This window comes from Dromiciops gliroides, chromosome 1 (genome assembly GCF_019393635.1).
Source record: "Dromiciops gliroides isolate mDroGli1 chromosome 1, mDroGli1.pri, whole genome shotgun sequence".
Taxonomy (NCBI): domain Eukaryota; kingdom Metazoa; phylum Chordata; class Mammalia; order Microbiotheria; family Microbiotheriidae; genus Dromiciops; species Dromiciops gliroides.
Genome location: NC_057861.1, coordinates 196,472,064 through 196,487,977, shown reverse-complemented (window position 1 = coordinate 196,487,977; position 15,914 = coordinate 196,472,064). Strand labels below are relative to the sequence as shown.

Below are 15,914 nucleotides of genomic sequence, written 5' to 3'. Positions count from 1 at the left end.
TCTCTCTCACCACATATGATTTTTTAAAACTAGATATCAGCCAATTAGGGCTCCAGCTATATAAGATTCATACACTGTGGAAGCTAAATGCTATTTTTAGTTATGCTCATTGTTTGCAATCTTCTAGCTGACTTGGGGAATTCATCTATATCACTGAAGGAAAGCACTTAGGTAAGTAATTTGAGTATTTAACCAGAATGTTGAGTTAGAGATACTGAATTTGAATATTACAGGTTTAACTTACTAGCTAGATCAAAACGCAGGATCTGGCCATTGGAAGACCGACCAGTCCTGGGAGAATGCACACACAGTTCTGGTTGACATTCCAGTCAAAAGGCTATTCTCGCCCACTCATTAAGCAGACAGCTTTAAAGTGGAGAGTCAGGCCCCTCTATTCTGAGTTATCACATCTTCCAGAAGCAGGATCACCAAAACTTTGACATAGTTTACCAGCAGACTGAACCTGTCATGCATGCTTAAGGACCAGACCCTCAGTGGCCAGGCCCTTGATATAGTTGATTTTATGAAAAGTGATTGTGGTCAGAGAAAGCAATTCTCTGCCTCAGTAGCATAACACTAGTCAAAATATTCTACATATGTGTAAAATTCTGTTGTAAATTCATTTAACATACTGAAATGATGAGGGCCTCCCTATTGATGGCATGGAGCCAAAATGCCTGCATAGAGTTCTTTATGAGATAGTGCAGTTCAATTTAAAGTGATCTGGTTTTGCAGTAAAAAGAACTGGGTTCACATCCAACCTCTGCTACTTAGTACAACCTCTGTGTCCCTGAACAATCCCCTCACCGCTTTGGGCTTTAGTTCTTCATCTGCAGCATGAGCTATTTGGGCCAGATGATCTCTGGTCCCTTATAACTCAATTCTTTTATCTGATAATGAGAGGATGTGTCTAATTCTTCCCCCTGGTCTTTCTTAATTCACAGGAGTTCTCTGCAAAGAAGCCTGGGAAAAGAGAGAACACCTAGAGAGAAAGCTAATAGTAACAGGTTGGAAGATAAACTGAATTAGCACTAGTCACAGCAACCCCACCTGAAGAGCCGAGAAGGCCTTTAAAGCTCAAAACTGCTACTCACTACTACCAGCTACCTGCAAAGTAAAAGCTCAAGACTGTTGGTTTTCTTGAGGCGGGAGCTGAAGAGAAACACAGTATCTTTAGAATGCAGAAGTCTGTAAGACCTTCTCCCAAGCTAAAGAGAAATTTAAAGGGGAAGTGAAATCAATCATCCAAAGCTCAAAAAAGGCTGGTAGGAGAACTAAAACCGCTATTCCAAAACTAAGCTCTGAGCCAATAGCATGTCTCCCATACACATTTCTTTTGTCTTTTTGAAACACACTGAGATCAGTCTCTGGTTTTGTTTTGTTTTGGGTTTTTTTGCTGTTCATTTAAATATTCATATAAACATAATTTAAATTAGACTGGCATATTATATGCCATTCCTTCACAAATTTTAGGTGACCCAAGGACCTGCAAATAATTTCAAGAAACCTTTTCTAAATCCTTATATCATACATTCCAAGTAGGTCAACCAATATTATATTGCTCCTTCAATATTTTCCTTTTCATATCTATTTCAAGTCTTTTTTTGTTTTTGTTTTTGCAGGGCAATGAGGGTTAAGTGACTTGCCCAGGGTCACACAGCTTGTAAGTATCAAGTGGCTGAGGCTGGATTTGAACTCAGGTCCTCCTGAATCCAGGGCTAGGGCCTTATCCACTGCGATGCCTAGTTGCCCCTATATTTCAAGTCTTGAAGATATTTTGATGTTCTCTTTTAAGCTCTCATAATCTTTTTATGTTTCTTCCCTTTTCACTTCACTTATTATCTGTATCATAAAATGATTTCTGGAATATCCCTAGTTCTTTTGTATTGCTTGTTCCCCAATACTTATTCTAACTTCATTTCTCTAACCTGTTTACCATTTGGAATTGTTACTACCAATACCAGCTGGTGATTTCTCTCCCCCCCCACCCTTTTCAGCTTATGATTTTCCCACCTTTATCTTCCATGAAAAGTATACAGCTGCCTAAAAGCAGTATGTTGTTTCAGGAAGTACTGAGTAGCCCATCCTGGAGGTCTTAAGGCAGAGGTTGGACGACCACATGTGGGTGATGTTGTTAAGGGTGTTCCTCATCAATTATGACTTGAGCTAGAGAATCTTCTAAGTTCTTTTCCTACCCTCAATCCTTCTTTCCTTGTCTCCATTTACATCTGCCATGCTGGCAAGCTTGCTTATGACAACGTTCATTTTTTATAGATATTGATGACTCTCTAGAGTGCTTCTCTCCATGTAATGTAACTAAAGGATCTTGGCTCATTGGGTGTTATCTTCAGGTCTTTAGCAATTCTTGGTTACGGGCCCTTCTTACTGGGGGTGCAGAGGCTGCTTCTTCTCTCAAAGAGGTGGATTTTTTTTTTTGGGTTGTCATGGAGCAAGGGCATGTGGGGAGAAAAATCTACTGTTAAGGCATGGAATGTCCATACCAAAAATGGTTCCAAAAGTGTGAGCGTTCTGGAAAGTTAGTCACTGGATGGGTGAGGTTTTACTGCAACTCATGATATAAAAGAAATGAACAAACATCTTCAACAGATCAATTACTAGTACAGGAGAATGACCCAGAAAATGTCCATGGGAAAGGACAGGCACACAAGAGATACTCATGGTGGGGGAGCTTAGTATGCTAACAATAGAAAAGATGGCATTCTTAGAGTATTCTGCTGAGATAATGACAAGGCTCTATGGAGCTGTATGCTTGTCACTACCAGGATATTTCTACATAAGCACCAATGGGTGGAGTCAAAAATAGTTCTTTTCACTTCTCTTTTCCTTGTTCTTTAAAAAAAAGGGAAAGAGAAGAAACATCACAGTTTATTTTAAGTTGCATATGTCCTCATTTGAAAGGAAACTTGGTGTAGTGGATAGAGAGCTGGCCTCAAAGTCAGGAAGCCCTGGATTCCAATCCCTCCTTGGATACTGTCTAGCTGTATAATTCTGGTCACAACACTTAACCTTTTAGTTCCTGAGTTTCCGGGAAGGTGTGGTTCTGCATAGAGAGAGTAAGTTCCTCAGTAGGAGTTTTCTACACTGATGAAATCTTGTGGCTGGAAAAAAAATGTCCATTTTAATATTAAAATATCATTGTAAAGATATTTCCCCTTGCTTTATAATGACCTTATAGAAATAGGTCTAATTTTATATTCACATGATATACACTTGAAAAATAAAATTTAACTTAGTATGAAAGCTTTCAAAGACTAAGTGTTCAACTTTCAGTATAATATAATTTTGTTTGAGGCAAAATCAAGCAATCTTGATTGGTTTACTGAAACTAGCCATTTGAATACAGTTACCCTCCAATTTATGAATGAGCTGTATCTGAATCTTAAATTTTAAGTCAGCCAATAAACATTTATTATGCAGCTATTCTGTGCCTGGAGTTGCGCTAAGCACTGTGCTGTTAGTCATTTGGAAGCCAGAACACACTTTCCCACAGATACCATGATATATCTAGCAAGTGACCCTAGGTTTTTGAATGCCATGCCTGTAGGGCACAAACTTTGGTAGGTTGTTCTGGAGAAACTTCGGGCATGTAACTTTTGATGCATCTTATAACAATTATCCAGGAACCAAGATTGTAGAGGCTCTTCCCTCTAAGTCTAAATTCCAAATAATGCCTTTTTTTATTTGCCTAATGTAAGAAAATAATGGGATTTGGCAGATACCCAAAGGCCCCACCTGAGATTAATTTAGAACTGATTGAACTAAGTGAGACTGATTGAGAGTGATTGACTTTGCTGATTAACCTATTTAAAGTTAATTCAATTAAAGCCACACCTGGCTGACTCCCAAGAGGGAGTGTTCTCAGAGGCTGTGGATTATGACATCAACACAAGACCACCCTCAAGTCCAGTGAACCAATGGATTTGGATGACACTAACCAATTTGCTTGAAGCAGTATGTAAGGACCACCTATGCTCCAAACCTATAAAAAGCTTTCACACTCAGTTTGCTTGGGCAGTTCATGTTTGAAGCAGGATTGTGGTGGAGGACTTGAGGAAGAACCAGACCAAGCTGGAACTCTAGGCTAGATATGCATTTTCTTAACTTTCTGAACTCCACATGTTCTCCTTTTACTAATACCTAGTATGCTTTAATAAATGCTTAATGCCCCAAAACTGGTGCTAAAGCTTCTAATTTAAGGCGACAACACATTTAGATTTTAAACATCACACTAAGCAACTTATTAAAATATATATTATGGTCGGCTAGGCATAATATCTGTCAGGGTTATTTACCATGTGGGCTGAACTTGTTCTTTTCTTTATAAGGTATTGAAACCATCCTTTAGGCATAATTGGTTTGGGGACTAAGGATCTTCTAGTCAAATGAGTACAAAAAAAATCAAAGCGCCTCTAGCTATTCATGGATGCTTGACTGGTGGGCCACCATGGGCAGTTGAAAGGTTGGAGAGCTGCATTCATCTGAATTAATACGGTATTCTCACTGAAAATCCTTGTTAAATATTCTTCCTTTGTATGGCTATGTAAATATCATTTTGTTAACCATTAAATGGACTATGTGTCTCATTTTGGTCCAAGTTCAGACATAAAGTACTAGAAGACTGTCTTGGTCAGCCCTGACTCATAAAACAGGAACAAGTTGCTTACTCTTTCTGAGCCTCAGTTTCCTAGTATCTAAGTAGGGATAATAATATCTAGGAGGGTTGTTTCAAAGAGAAAGTGAGATGATATAGACATATTTTACAATTTTTAAAGCTCTGAATAAATGTAATCTATTATTATCACTATTGATGAGGAGGAGGAGGAAGAGGTCGGTGTGGATGTGCAAGAAGGATTGCAGTACTCATCCATTAAGGGAGTATTCAAACCAATGAAATAATATATCCTTGAAGTTCTCAAGTAAATATTAAATATATTAAGTTTGTACCACACTTTAAAATTTCCTAAGCATTAGGTCATTTAGGTAAGAATTAAGTGTGATAATTAAGTCCCTTTCCTTGTGGCTTCCCTAAAGAGAATGAAAAATCTTGCTCAACTGAACTTTTCTCCCAGGGTCATGGAGGACAGATTGTGGGGGTGGGATACAAGATTGAAGTTAAACTCAAGTTGTAAACTGATGGAACAGCATGGTCCTATCGTGGGTCAACTATTGCTGAATAATAAATCAATTGATAAACATATCTTAAGGGTCAGGTACTTTGTTAAGCATTGGGCATACAAAAAGAGGCAAAAGACAGCCCCAGCTCTCAAGGAGTTTGCAATCTAATAGAGGAGCCAACATGCAAACAAATAAATACAAAGCAAGTTACATTTCTGGAGAAATAGAAACTAACAAAAGAAGGCACTGGAATTATGAGCAATTGGGAAAGACTTAAAAGAAGCCAGGGAAGTCATTAAGCAGAGTGGAGGAAGAAGAGCATTTCAGGCAAGGAGGATAGTCGGAGAAAGTATCTGGAGCCAAGAAATAGAGTCTTGTTTGTGGAACAGCCAAGAGGGAAAGAGTATGTATCAGTGAAATAAACAATTACATAATATCATTTGAGAGACAAGGAGAGACCAAGTTAAGTATAGCATCTGTAAAACTCAAAGAACATAGAAGTGGGAGATAGAGGGAGGATATATTTGTTTGTCTGGCAATGAGCCTGACCACCTTGCTCCTCATTTCACAAGGAAACAGGGAAGGAATGTGTAGTTCAGAGAGCTCCTCCTTGGCTAGATCCTGGCATCGAGTCCCTATCATTGCTGGGAGCCCAGAGGTAACACTTAAGTCTGACCACTTAGAGAAATGCCAACTTTGATCCCCTCTTCTCATCTACAGTGTGGCAAGTTAATCTTTTCTTTGATGAATTTAAATATATCTTTTTGAAAAAAGTTTTCAGTGCATTTTCTTGTATATCAGTTATTTCCTCCTCGATCCCTCACTCAACAGTTCTAAATAAAAACAAACAACTTTGTGAAATCAATTGGCAAGGTGACCATGTGTGGCATCTTGCTGCTATAGTCCCCAGACTCACTGCCAAGAATAGGGGAATGTCTTTCATCTGTTCTCTGAGACAGAGATCGGTCATCAAGACATGATCATTTGAATATTGAGGAGATTATATCTATTTATACATTTCATTGTCCTGTTTGCTGTTTTTAATAATTGGACTATTGACTCACATTTAATTCTCAATCTTTGGCTATGGTAGAACACTGAAAAATGTCAAGGATCATTAGAAGGATAGATATACCATTAATCTGTACTCTTTAATTTGTTCTCAATTTATATCCAAGTGAAAATCAAAGTATCTGTAACCTCTGAAAATGATTTGCTAAACACCTGAAGTTTGATTACGAAGGAATCAATTCCTATCTGTTCAGAAAGCCAAGAATGACACAATATCTGGATATTTTAGAGTGCATTTTAAAAGAAACATTAACATCATTCCTGGTTTATATTTTTGTCAGTGCTAGGGAGGGCACAAACATCTCCCATTCATTATATATGGGAAACACTTCAAAAGAATGAGCACTGGGGGCATCTAGGAAGCCCAGTGGATAAAGCATGGGCCCTGAATTCAGAAGGACCTGAATTCAAATCCAGCCTCAGACACTTGACACTTATAGCTGTGTGACCTTGGGCAAGTCACTTAACCCTCATTGTCCTGCAAAAAAAACCCAAAAACCCAAAAAGAATGAGCACTATGGGAAACAGGTGAAACAAGTGGTAACTGATGGCAAAGGTGTGGCCACTGGAGCATTTAATTCAAAGGAGCCAGATAATGGAAAGAGCTGCTAGGGTATCTCTTGGATCAAACCCATTTTTATTTCGTGGTGAAATAGTATCTGGTAAGTTTTGATGGATATTGCAATGAGAAAGAACTTTAAGGAAGAAAAGTAAGGATTGCCATTCTAGCAATGGACCAGCTGAAGCTAGTATGGCACTTAATGATTGTGCTTGTACTGTGTCTCTGCATCTTTTATCATCATCATCATTATGGTTCATACCCATTATAGGTATGCATATGTGAGTGTATGGTAGGAATTTCTGGATGTATTTGTTATTCCTAGAGTCCACATGCAGTGTGCACTAGGATGTGGAGAGTAGGCAATGATGTCAGGTTTAGTCTAGTGATGCCTATCTGAATGGCACCATTTTGGCTGACTCAGGATTTCCAACCCTTGTAGGAAGTAGATAAATATACAGTTTTTTTTTTAAAAGCAAAGCTTCACTACCACTAAAAAAAAGAATTAAAATTATTGTCTGTTCCATAGAGGTTCTTAGAAGCAGTGGTTAAATGCTAAATAAATGACAAATATTAAAAATATTTTTTGTATTCCTTCTATTGTGCACAAGGGTATTACTGTTCACTGTGAAAGTAAAATGTGCTCTCTCTCCTTTCCAGCTCAGAGTGTAAGCAACAGAATAAACCAGAACACTTCAGTATGCTGTGTGATCATGGACATAAGCTTATCATGCACATAATGAATTTGTTCCAAATTGGTTTCAACCAAAATTATCTTAAAATACAAAGTTACCGGATTGTCATCTGTGCTCCACAAATGTACACTTTGTGTTTAAATATCAAAGTAGATAAATAATTGCATTCTCATTGTTGCAGAATAACATAATGACAAAACATTTCATAATTGCTCCAGTGGCTTAGACATGTGAATGATTTATGGAGAGTGCTGGAACATCAGCTCATAGATACAGAGCTAGAGGAGACCTCAGAAGAAATCTAATCCAACTTTCACATTTTATAGATGAGAAAACTGAGGCTCACTTGCCTAAAGTTACACAGGTAAGAAACATCAGGAACAAGATTTGAACCTAGGTCCCCTGACTCTTCTTAAGTGCTCTTTTCATCATACCAGAATTACAGAGATACTTTTTGCATGATTAGAGTGGAATCGAAAAGGGAACACTGGTTTTCAATTCTGTATGTGAGACACAAAACACAGTTAACACATTCTTTAGTTTCTCAGCTTGTAAAGAAAAGTTGCTAAGTACTTTGTTTCACTGATTTTTTTGAAGAGAACAGTGGTGCCCCCTGTTGGCTACTTTGACATTTCTAGAATGTGATTTTAGGAGTGATCAGATAGTTTAGGTTAGCATTACTTAGAATCATGGAATTTTAGAATAATAGTTCTGGAAAGAACCTTAGAAAGTATCTTCTCCACTACTTTCATTTTACAGATGTGGAAAAGAGAGATTAAGCAAGTTGCCAAAGTCACACCATTAATTAGGGGCAGTCAAAGTGACCAGAGAGAGCTCATCTAGCTTTAGTTGATTAAAATGACTGTAGTACAATGAGGAAATGAAATGGTTGAAATAAAATACAAAATATTAACAATCTTGAAATTATTTGAACCAAGTTTGAAAATATGGTGGCAAATATCCTTTTTAGCCCCTTAAACTAAGTGTTTTGTACTATCTGCTTGCCAAAGTTTCTAAGATTTGTGTGTGTTAAACAAGGTAACCAGATTATAGCAAAACAACATGGTTCTACAAAGTTTGGTAAAAACATTGTCACCTAGGCTACTCTGAGTAGCCACAGTTTTTCTTTTTCTTGTTCCAATAATTCAAAACAACATCATGGTGTAAATGCAACATTTTTAGGGGGAAAACCATCTCAGAAAGAGTATTAAAGTAGATATTAAGTGGTTCTAAAAGTGGCTAGAACTATTAAAAAAGTAAAAGAGAATTTAAAAATAAATGTATCATAAACTGAATTGCTTTGGTTATCACAAGGTTGCACAGGAAGGTTTCCTGATGTGGTTGCATAGATCTTGAATTCAGATATTCATTGTGTCTCAATATCCCATAGAGCTAGTTTTCACTAATTTCTCATGTATTTTATATTTTTGTCCTGATTGACAACTTTTCTCTACCTATCACTTGTGCAGTAGAGAATTCCCTGGTTTTGATATGTATAGATCCATAGGAAATATGTAAGAATAATTATTACTATTTTATTCTAAGGATATGTATATTTTCATATCCCTCTTATAGGATGAAAGTAGAATTGTTTGTTGTTCAGTTGTTCAGTCATGGCCAATTCTTTATGACCCCATGCACCATACTGTCTATGAGGTTTTCTTAGCAAAGATACTGGAGTGGTTTGCCATTTTGTTCTCCAGTAGATTAAGGTAAACAGAAGTTAAGTGACTTGCCCAGGGTCATATAAGCTAATCAGTGTCTGAGGTTGGATTTGAACTCAAGTCATCCTGACTCCAAGCCTGGTCTTCTATCCACTGTATCACCTATCTGCCCAGAGACAGTACAGCATAATAGAAAACAACCACCACAACCACAACAACCACCTGAATTTGGAGTCAGAGGTCTTTGATTAAAATCCCAAGCATGCTCTGGTACTTGCTACCTGAGTATTCTCATTTTCATCATCTCAAAATAAGACAGCTGAACTAAGGCTTCCTATGAAAAAGTCACTTAAGTCACCACCTCTGTTTGCTTCAGTTTCCTCAACTGTAAAATGGGGATAATAACATCTATACTCCAGGTTCTCATGAGGGCTAAGTAAGATGCATTTGTGAGTGTATACATATACATGTAAACATCTACAGAGATCTATTTATCTATCTATCCATCTATCTATGTATCATAAAATACCCTACTTTCCAGGGTTGTTGTGAGGATCAAAGGAGATAATAATTATAAAGTGCTTTAGTGTAGTGCTTAGCACATGGTGAGTGCTATATAAATATTAGCTAGTTTACCTATTTTGTAAAGTTCTTAGCACCATGCCTAGCACATAGTATGAGCTTGATAAAATTTTATTCCCTCTTTCCTCTCTTCTAGCTCAAAATGGGTAGGTTCAAAAATGACACCAAGTTTATTAGACTGGATACCTCAGAGAAATGTGGTGCCATTTGTAAAGAATTAATTGTTAATTGAGGTTTTTATGCCTCGGTGCACACTGGCCTGGGGTTCCACAAACTGCACAGTGCTCCACCCACTGGTTGTAGCCGTTGCCATGGCACTGGCCCCTCATGTCATCACCACTCACCAATGCCTACATGGGCCTGGCAAAATTATAATAATTGGAAGCCTAGTGAGGGCAGTCACGTGACTGTCAGAGCGGCCATCCCATTAGCTGGGGCTGGTGTGGGGGGTTTTCTGGGATTGGGGGAGGAGAATTGGGCATTCTAGCTGGTCGGTGTAAGGACAGGAGGTCTGCTGCATATTCTCAGCTGATTCCTGGGCGGTGGTATCTTTTGAGGTTGTATAATTTCCCTTTCCCCATTTTATTTCCTTTCCCTTGATCCTACTAATCCTGTTTGTGTGTGTTTTTTTTTTTTAAGTTCGTTCTTGTTAAAATAAATCCTGTTCTGTTTTGAGGGAGGTTGCCGGTCTCCTTCCTTGCCCCAATATTGCAGCGAGCCGCTTAGCTAACAACTCCACAATTAAAAATTGGTCCACACACATTAAAAGATAGGGGCTATTTCATATCTCATGAAATGCATATAACTAGGATTACAAATCTCCCACAAGTTTTCCTTCTGTTCTAAGTCATAGTCATGCATAAACTAGGTGGGCCTATGGGAGTTTACTGGTGAAGGAAAAAGTGCTGTTTAGAAGGGGATAACTTAAAGAGCATTTCAATTTGCTGTGCTTCCTGAGAATTTATATTAGTGTAAGAAATGCTAGAAGTAGGCCTATGGTATTGTTGGTCCTGAAGAGAGAATGTGTCTTAAATACTCTTAGCCTCCAATTTTAAAGTTCATTTGTATGCTGTGGTATGGATATTAGCTAATGTCAAGCATTATATTGTGCTTTAAGGTTTGCAAAGACAGCTCTTTACAAGGATTATTTCCTTTGATCCTCACAACAACCCTAGGAAGCAGGTGCTTATTATTATCCCTTCTTCCCCTTTTAGAGACAAGGAACTTGAGCTTAAGAGAAGCAAAGAGATCTGTCACAGCTAATGAGTGTCTCAGGAAGGACTTGAAGCCATGTCTTAATGATTACAAGTTCAGTGTTCTAACCATTATGCAACCTAGCTGACTCCATGAGATCCCATGTCTTGAAAAAAGACAAGGTTAATGTCTGTTTAGAGGTCTATCAACCACTATTTCATCTTTCTTAAATGAATGAAAATTCAATCATATTATAACAGAACCTATGCTTCACATCTATTCCACCAGGCAGACTGTTAATAGTCAATAAGCATCTACTATGTGCCAGGCACTGTGCTAAGCTCTGGCACAATTCTTTATATCTTTTTTTTTTTTGGCAGGGCAATGGGGGTTAAGTGACTTGCCCAGGGCCACACAGCTAGTAAGTGTCAAGTGTCTGAGACTGGATTTAAACTTGGGTCCTCCTGAATCCAGGTCCAGTGCTTTATCCACTGTGCCACCTAGCTGCCCCCAGTCCTTATACCTTTTAATTGTCACTACTCCATTATCAAGGGTAAGACTAAATTTCCTTGAAGGATGAGAGAAGGTGAGCTGAAATTATTATAAAAATCACTTTCACTCATAATGTGTAAAAATAGAATGAGCTATATATACCCTTTGCTATTGCTTCTTCATAATCTTATGGGAATGTCATAAAAGTTTGTCTCTAAGCAGTTGGTATGGATAAGAATTGGATAAAAAATTCTAGAGAAACTTAAATTATAAATAGAGTTGCTTTAAGGTTCATAGAGTCTGTAGAAATTCTATTCAGTTCACAAAGTCTGATTTGACCCTGCTGCTCTTTACCAGTACAAACACTGTAATCACTCTCAGACTTCTCTCCATCCTTTGGCTCTCCTTCCTCAGATCACTAATAATAGCTGATGTATATATGGCTCTTAAAGGTTTACTGAATACTTTATTCCCATTACCCCATCTGATCTTCACAATGGTGCAGTGAGGTCGGTACAGTAAGCATTATTATTCCCATTTTACAGTTAGGAAAACTTCAGTTCAGCAAGATCCTTCCCCATCACAATTAGTACCTTTTGGAGACAGGATGTGAAGCCATAGCTCTCCTAACTCTAGTTCTCTTCTCATTTAATGCACTAGAGCAAAGCTTCTTAAACTGTGGGCTGTGACCCAGTAGGGGGTTGTATAACTGAATGGGGGGGCAAAAATTTGGCAGTAAATGTTTGATTTGTATATCTATTTTATATACTTATATACTCAGGGCAGAGTAAAAATTTATTGGACGAACAGGGGTTGCTAGTGGAAAAAATTAAAAAAACACTGTTCCACAGGGCAGCTAGGTGGCACGGTGGATAAAGCACTGGCCCTGGATTCAGGAGGACCTCTTCAAATCCAGCCTCAGACACTTGACACTTACTATCTGTGTGACCCTGGGCAAGTCACTTAACACCCATTGTCCTGAAAAAAAAAAGAAAAAGAAAAGAAAAGCACTCTTCCAGATTATAAGAACAAAAGTCCACACATAGCAAATTGTTTTCATAATTGTTAACCAAATCACTATGGATAGCAATAAAAAGCAAATAAAAGCCATACAGGTTTGTATTGTATTTGTTTTATACTCACTGTCTGATTTTTATTAGAGTCATCTGCATTTCATTCTGGCTTTGGGCCTTTGGGTCAGTATTTATTTCCACGGGTGTCTTAAAATAATGAAAAATTGAACAAAAGTCTTCTGCAGGGAAAGGAAAGGTGGGCAGGGGAGATACAAAAGAAAAGAAAGAGGAAGAAGATATACAAGGAGATTCCCATCTTAATCTGGGCTGGTAAGAAATTGAGTACAAAAGAACAGTTTTATAACAAGCAATGAGAAAGTGATGGTGGGTTTATAGGGTATTTGACCAGCAGGAAGGCAATATGAAGATATTCAATAAATCAGAGTGAATTTGGTTTAAGAAAAGCAGATTTTAAGGACAGCTAGGTGGTGCAGTGGATAAAGCACTGGCCTTGGATTCAGGAGTACCTGAGTTCGAATCTGGCCTCAGACACTTGACAGTTACTAGCTGTGTGACCCTGGGCAAGTCACTTAACCCTCATTGCCCCTCCAAAACCCAAAAAAAAAAATTAAAAAAAAAAAAGAAAAGCAGACTTTAATGACTTTTAAACCTGTAACTTGTTTCCATTTACTCTATCTGATAATACCTAGAAGTCTTAGCTTTTCAGAACTATACAAGTTCTTTTTACTATGGGGAAAAAGAACTTACCTGTTAAAATGCTTCTGATTTTTTTTAAGGAAAAAAGTTTAAATTAGCAAAAATTAAACAAATACTAGGGTGTTTTTACTTCATTTGCTCATTTTTATGGGAAATGTTAGTTTTTCTGGACAACCAACCAATCCCTATACTATAAATAAACAGAATTATAACTACCACAAAAAGAAGACTCCAAGAACACTAAATTGGCTAGCTTGATTACTATTGATATGCCTCTCTTTGGGTACATATATCTACACATAATATTCTCATATTTCTAAATGCATAACAAATGAGAGTGTATGAAAATACATGCATATTATGTACATTTATTCAAAAGGTGCCCACCATTTTCTAGTTCTTGGAGTACATACCAAACACATCATTGTCTTCTGGGGTTTCCTGAGGAAGTTCTTGGCTTGTAGTGGTTCTCTTAATTTCTGTCTGTCCCACATTTGTTTCAGCATCCTGTAACAGAAAACATGTCTTGAGATACTTGAGTTGATGGTTCTGTGATCTTTTACCCTCATGAAGTGAAGCTCAAAACCCATTTTGTGGTTATTCTGTATGATAACCTGTCCACATCCTTCTTCACAATCATAGAGGATGCCTACTCCAACATCCTGATTTAAAGATGAAGATGGTGAAGGTTAGAGAAGTTAATACGCATTCAAGGTCACATAGGTAGTAAGTCTCAGAAACAGGATTCAAACTTGGGTCCTCCAATACCAAATGAGGTGCTCTTTCATTGTAGCTGCCTCTCCAAAAGACACTGTTTTTAAAAATGATCACAAAGCAAATATTCAAGTATATTCTATCTGCATATCCTAACTCTTTTGAGCAGTTGTGCATAGAGCTTACCTAGTTACCAGATGCTTGTGGCCCTCTATCAGTTTCATCCTGTGAGTGACCTCTGTTGTTCAGTCTGACTCTGTGACCCCATATGGGGTTTTCTTGGCAACAATATTGGAGTGGTTTACCATTTCCTTCTCCAGTGGATTGGGTTAAATGACATGCCCAGGGTCACACTGCTAGTGAATATCTGAGGCCACATTTGAATTCAGATCTTCCTGACTGTAGGCTCAGTGCTCTATTCACTGCCTCCGAGTGACCTTTAGCAAAGTAGAAGGAGATAGAGGAATTGTGGATATTTCAGTTCACAGGCAGAAGAAAATGAGAGAAGGAAGAAAATGAAGAGAAAGGAAGAAAGACTAATCTGGACCATATAATAATGCATACAAGGTATACTAGTGTTTTATGTGTCTTTTCCACATGTAACCAACAAGGATCTTGGGGATTTTGAGGGGTGGTGGTGGTAGTATATGTCATGTCAGGAAATGAGCTTTCTATAACATTTATTATGTCTTTTCTCTTTTGTTGTAAATCATCAAATTATCTGTCCTCAGTCACTTACTAGCAGAGTGATCATGTGTAAAGAATTTAACATCCTTCTAAAGTGGAGATATTAATATTTATACCAACAACCTCACAGAGTTCTGAGAATAGCTCTCTTCAAACCTTAAAACTATATAAATGTTATGCTGGTCATGAGAAAAACTTCTGTGCTCCATAGAGCTAAATAAAAGAAAACTAATGAGGTTTTGTTGTTGGCAAATATGTATAATAAAGGCAGGAAGGGATAAGAAAAGCTCTGGATGGTGGAGGTATTAGCTTTTCCACTAGTTTCTTGCCTTAACTTTATTCAGGGAGCTAGTGGAACTACCTAAGCAAGGGACAGATGTAATTAGGAATATCAATAATGATATGTCACTCAAATAGGTCCAGGAATAATCATGTTCATATGTGTTATAATTTTAGAGTGAGAAGGGATTTTAGAGGCTGTCAAGACCACCCTGTTTATTTCACAGATGAGGAAACTGAGGCAGAAGGAGATTAAGTAAATAACCCATATAAGTAAGTATCTGAGGCAGTATTTTAACCTGGGTCTTCTTGACTGAGTCCAGTGTCTATCCAATGGAAAATAGAAAGTACACATAAGATTCCTGATACTGAGGGAAGTCCCTCCTCCTCTCCCCCATCTTCCCCCACCCAACTTCTCACTTCTCTGCTCCTAGTTATTTATTTTTTTGGATGGGACAATGAGGGTTAAGTGACTTGCCCAGGGTCACACAGCTAGTAAATGTCAAGTGTCTTAGAATGGATTTGAACTCAGGTCCTCCTGAATCCAGGGCCAGTGCTTTATCTACTGTGCCACCTAGCTGCCCCTCTGTTCCTGGTTCTAACACATATGCACTGTCACCATTTTACACATTATTGAACCATTAAACACATCAATGCAGGTGGTGATAAATTATGATATATGAAAAAAAAACTGGAAAATTAGCTCCCTAGGTGAATCAAAGACCAAAGAAAATCCAAATTTTTGATGGAGTATAATGTGGTAAATGCAATACTTGCTTTTGAAACCCAGTAGCCTAATGCAGTCATCCTATGAACTACTTTGTGTCTAAGTAACACATTTCCCAAATGCAAAGTACTAGATTCAAAATTAAAACAATGTGTTTAACTATGATGTAACTTGCAGATGCAAAGGGGAAAAAGGCTTTCTCATTATAGTAAAATATCAATTATCTGTCAGTATTTCATCTATTTTTGGAGTGGGTCACATGACTGGGGTTTCCTTTTGAGAAATATGATGGTGATTAAGTAGATGGAATACTGGGCTTGGAGTCAAGAAACTTGTTTCAAGTTAATCCCAGCTCTGCTTCTTACCAGGTACGTGACTTTAGTT

The 15,914-nt window shown here is 37.8% G+C and overlaps 1 protein-coding gene across 6 annotated transcripts in view; it reads right to left on the bottom strand.

The window, feature by feature from the left end:
• The window catches only part of LOC122742156 (myelin basic protein), a 168,419-nt gene that overhangs the window by 88,208 nt on the left and 64,297 nt on the right, over positions 1-15,914 (bottom strand). For all 6 annotated transcript variants that reach the window (XR_006354900.1, XM_043986224.1, XM_043986205.1 and 3 more), the window contains exon 2: positions 13,537-13,630. Coding sequence is in view for 5 of the 6 variants with exons in the window: in XM_043986224.1 (XP_043842159.1) it covers positions 13,537-13,630 (94 nt within the window). In the remaining variant the exon portion in view is untranslated. The remainder of the gene's footprint in view (positions 1-13,536; positions 13,631-15,914) is intronic.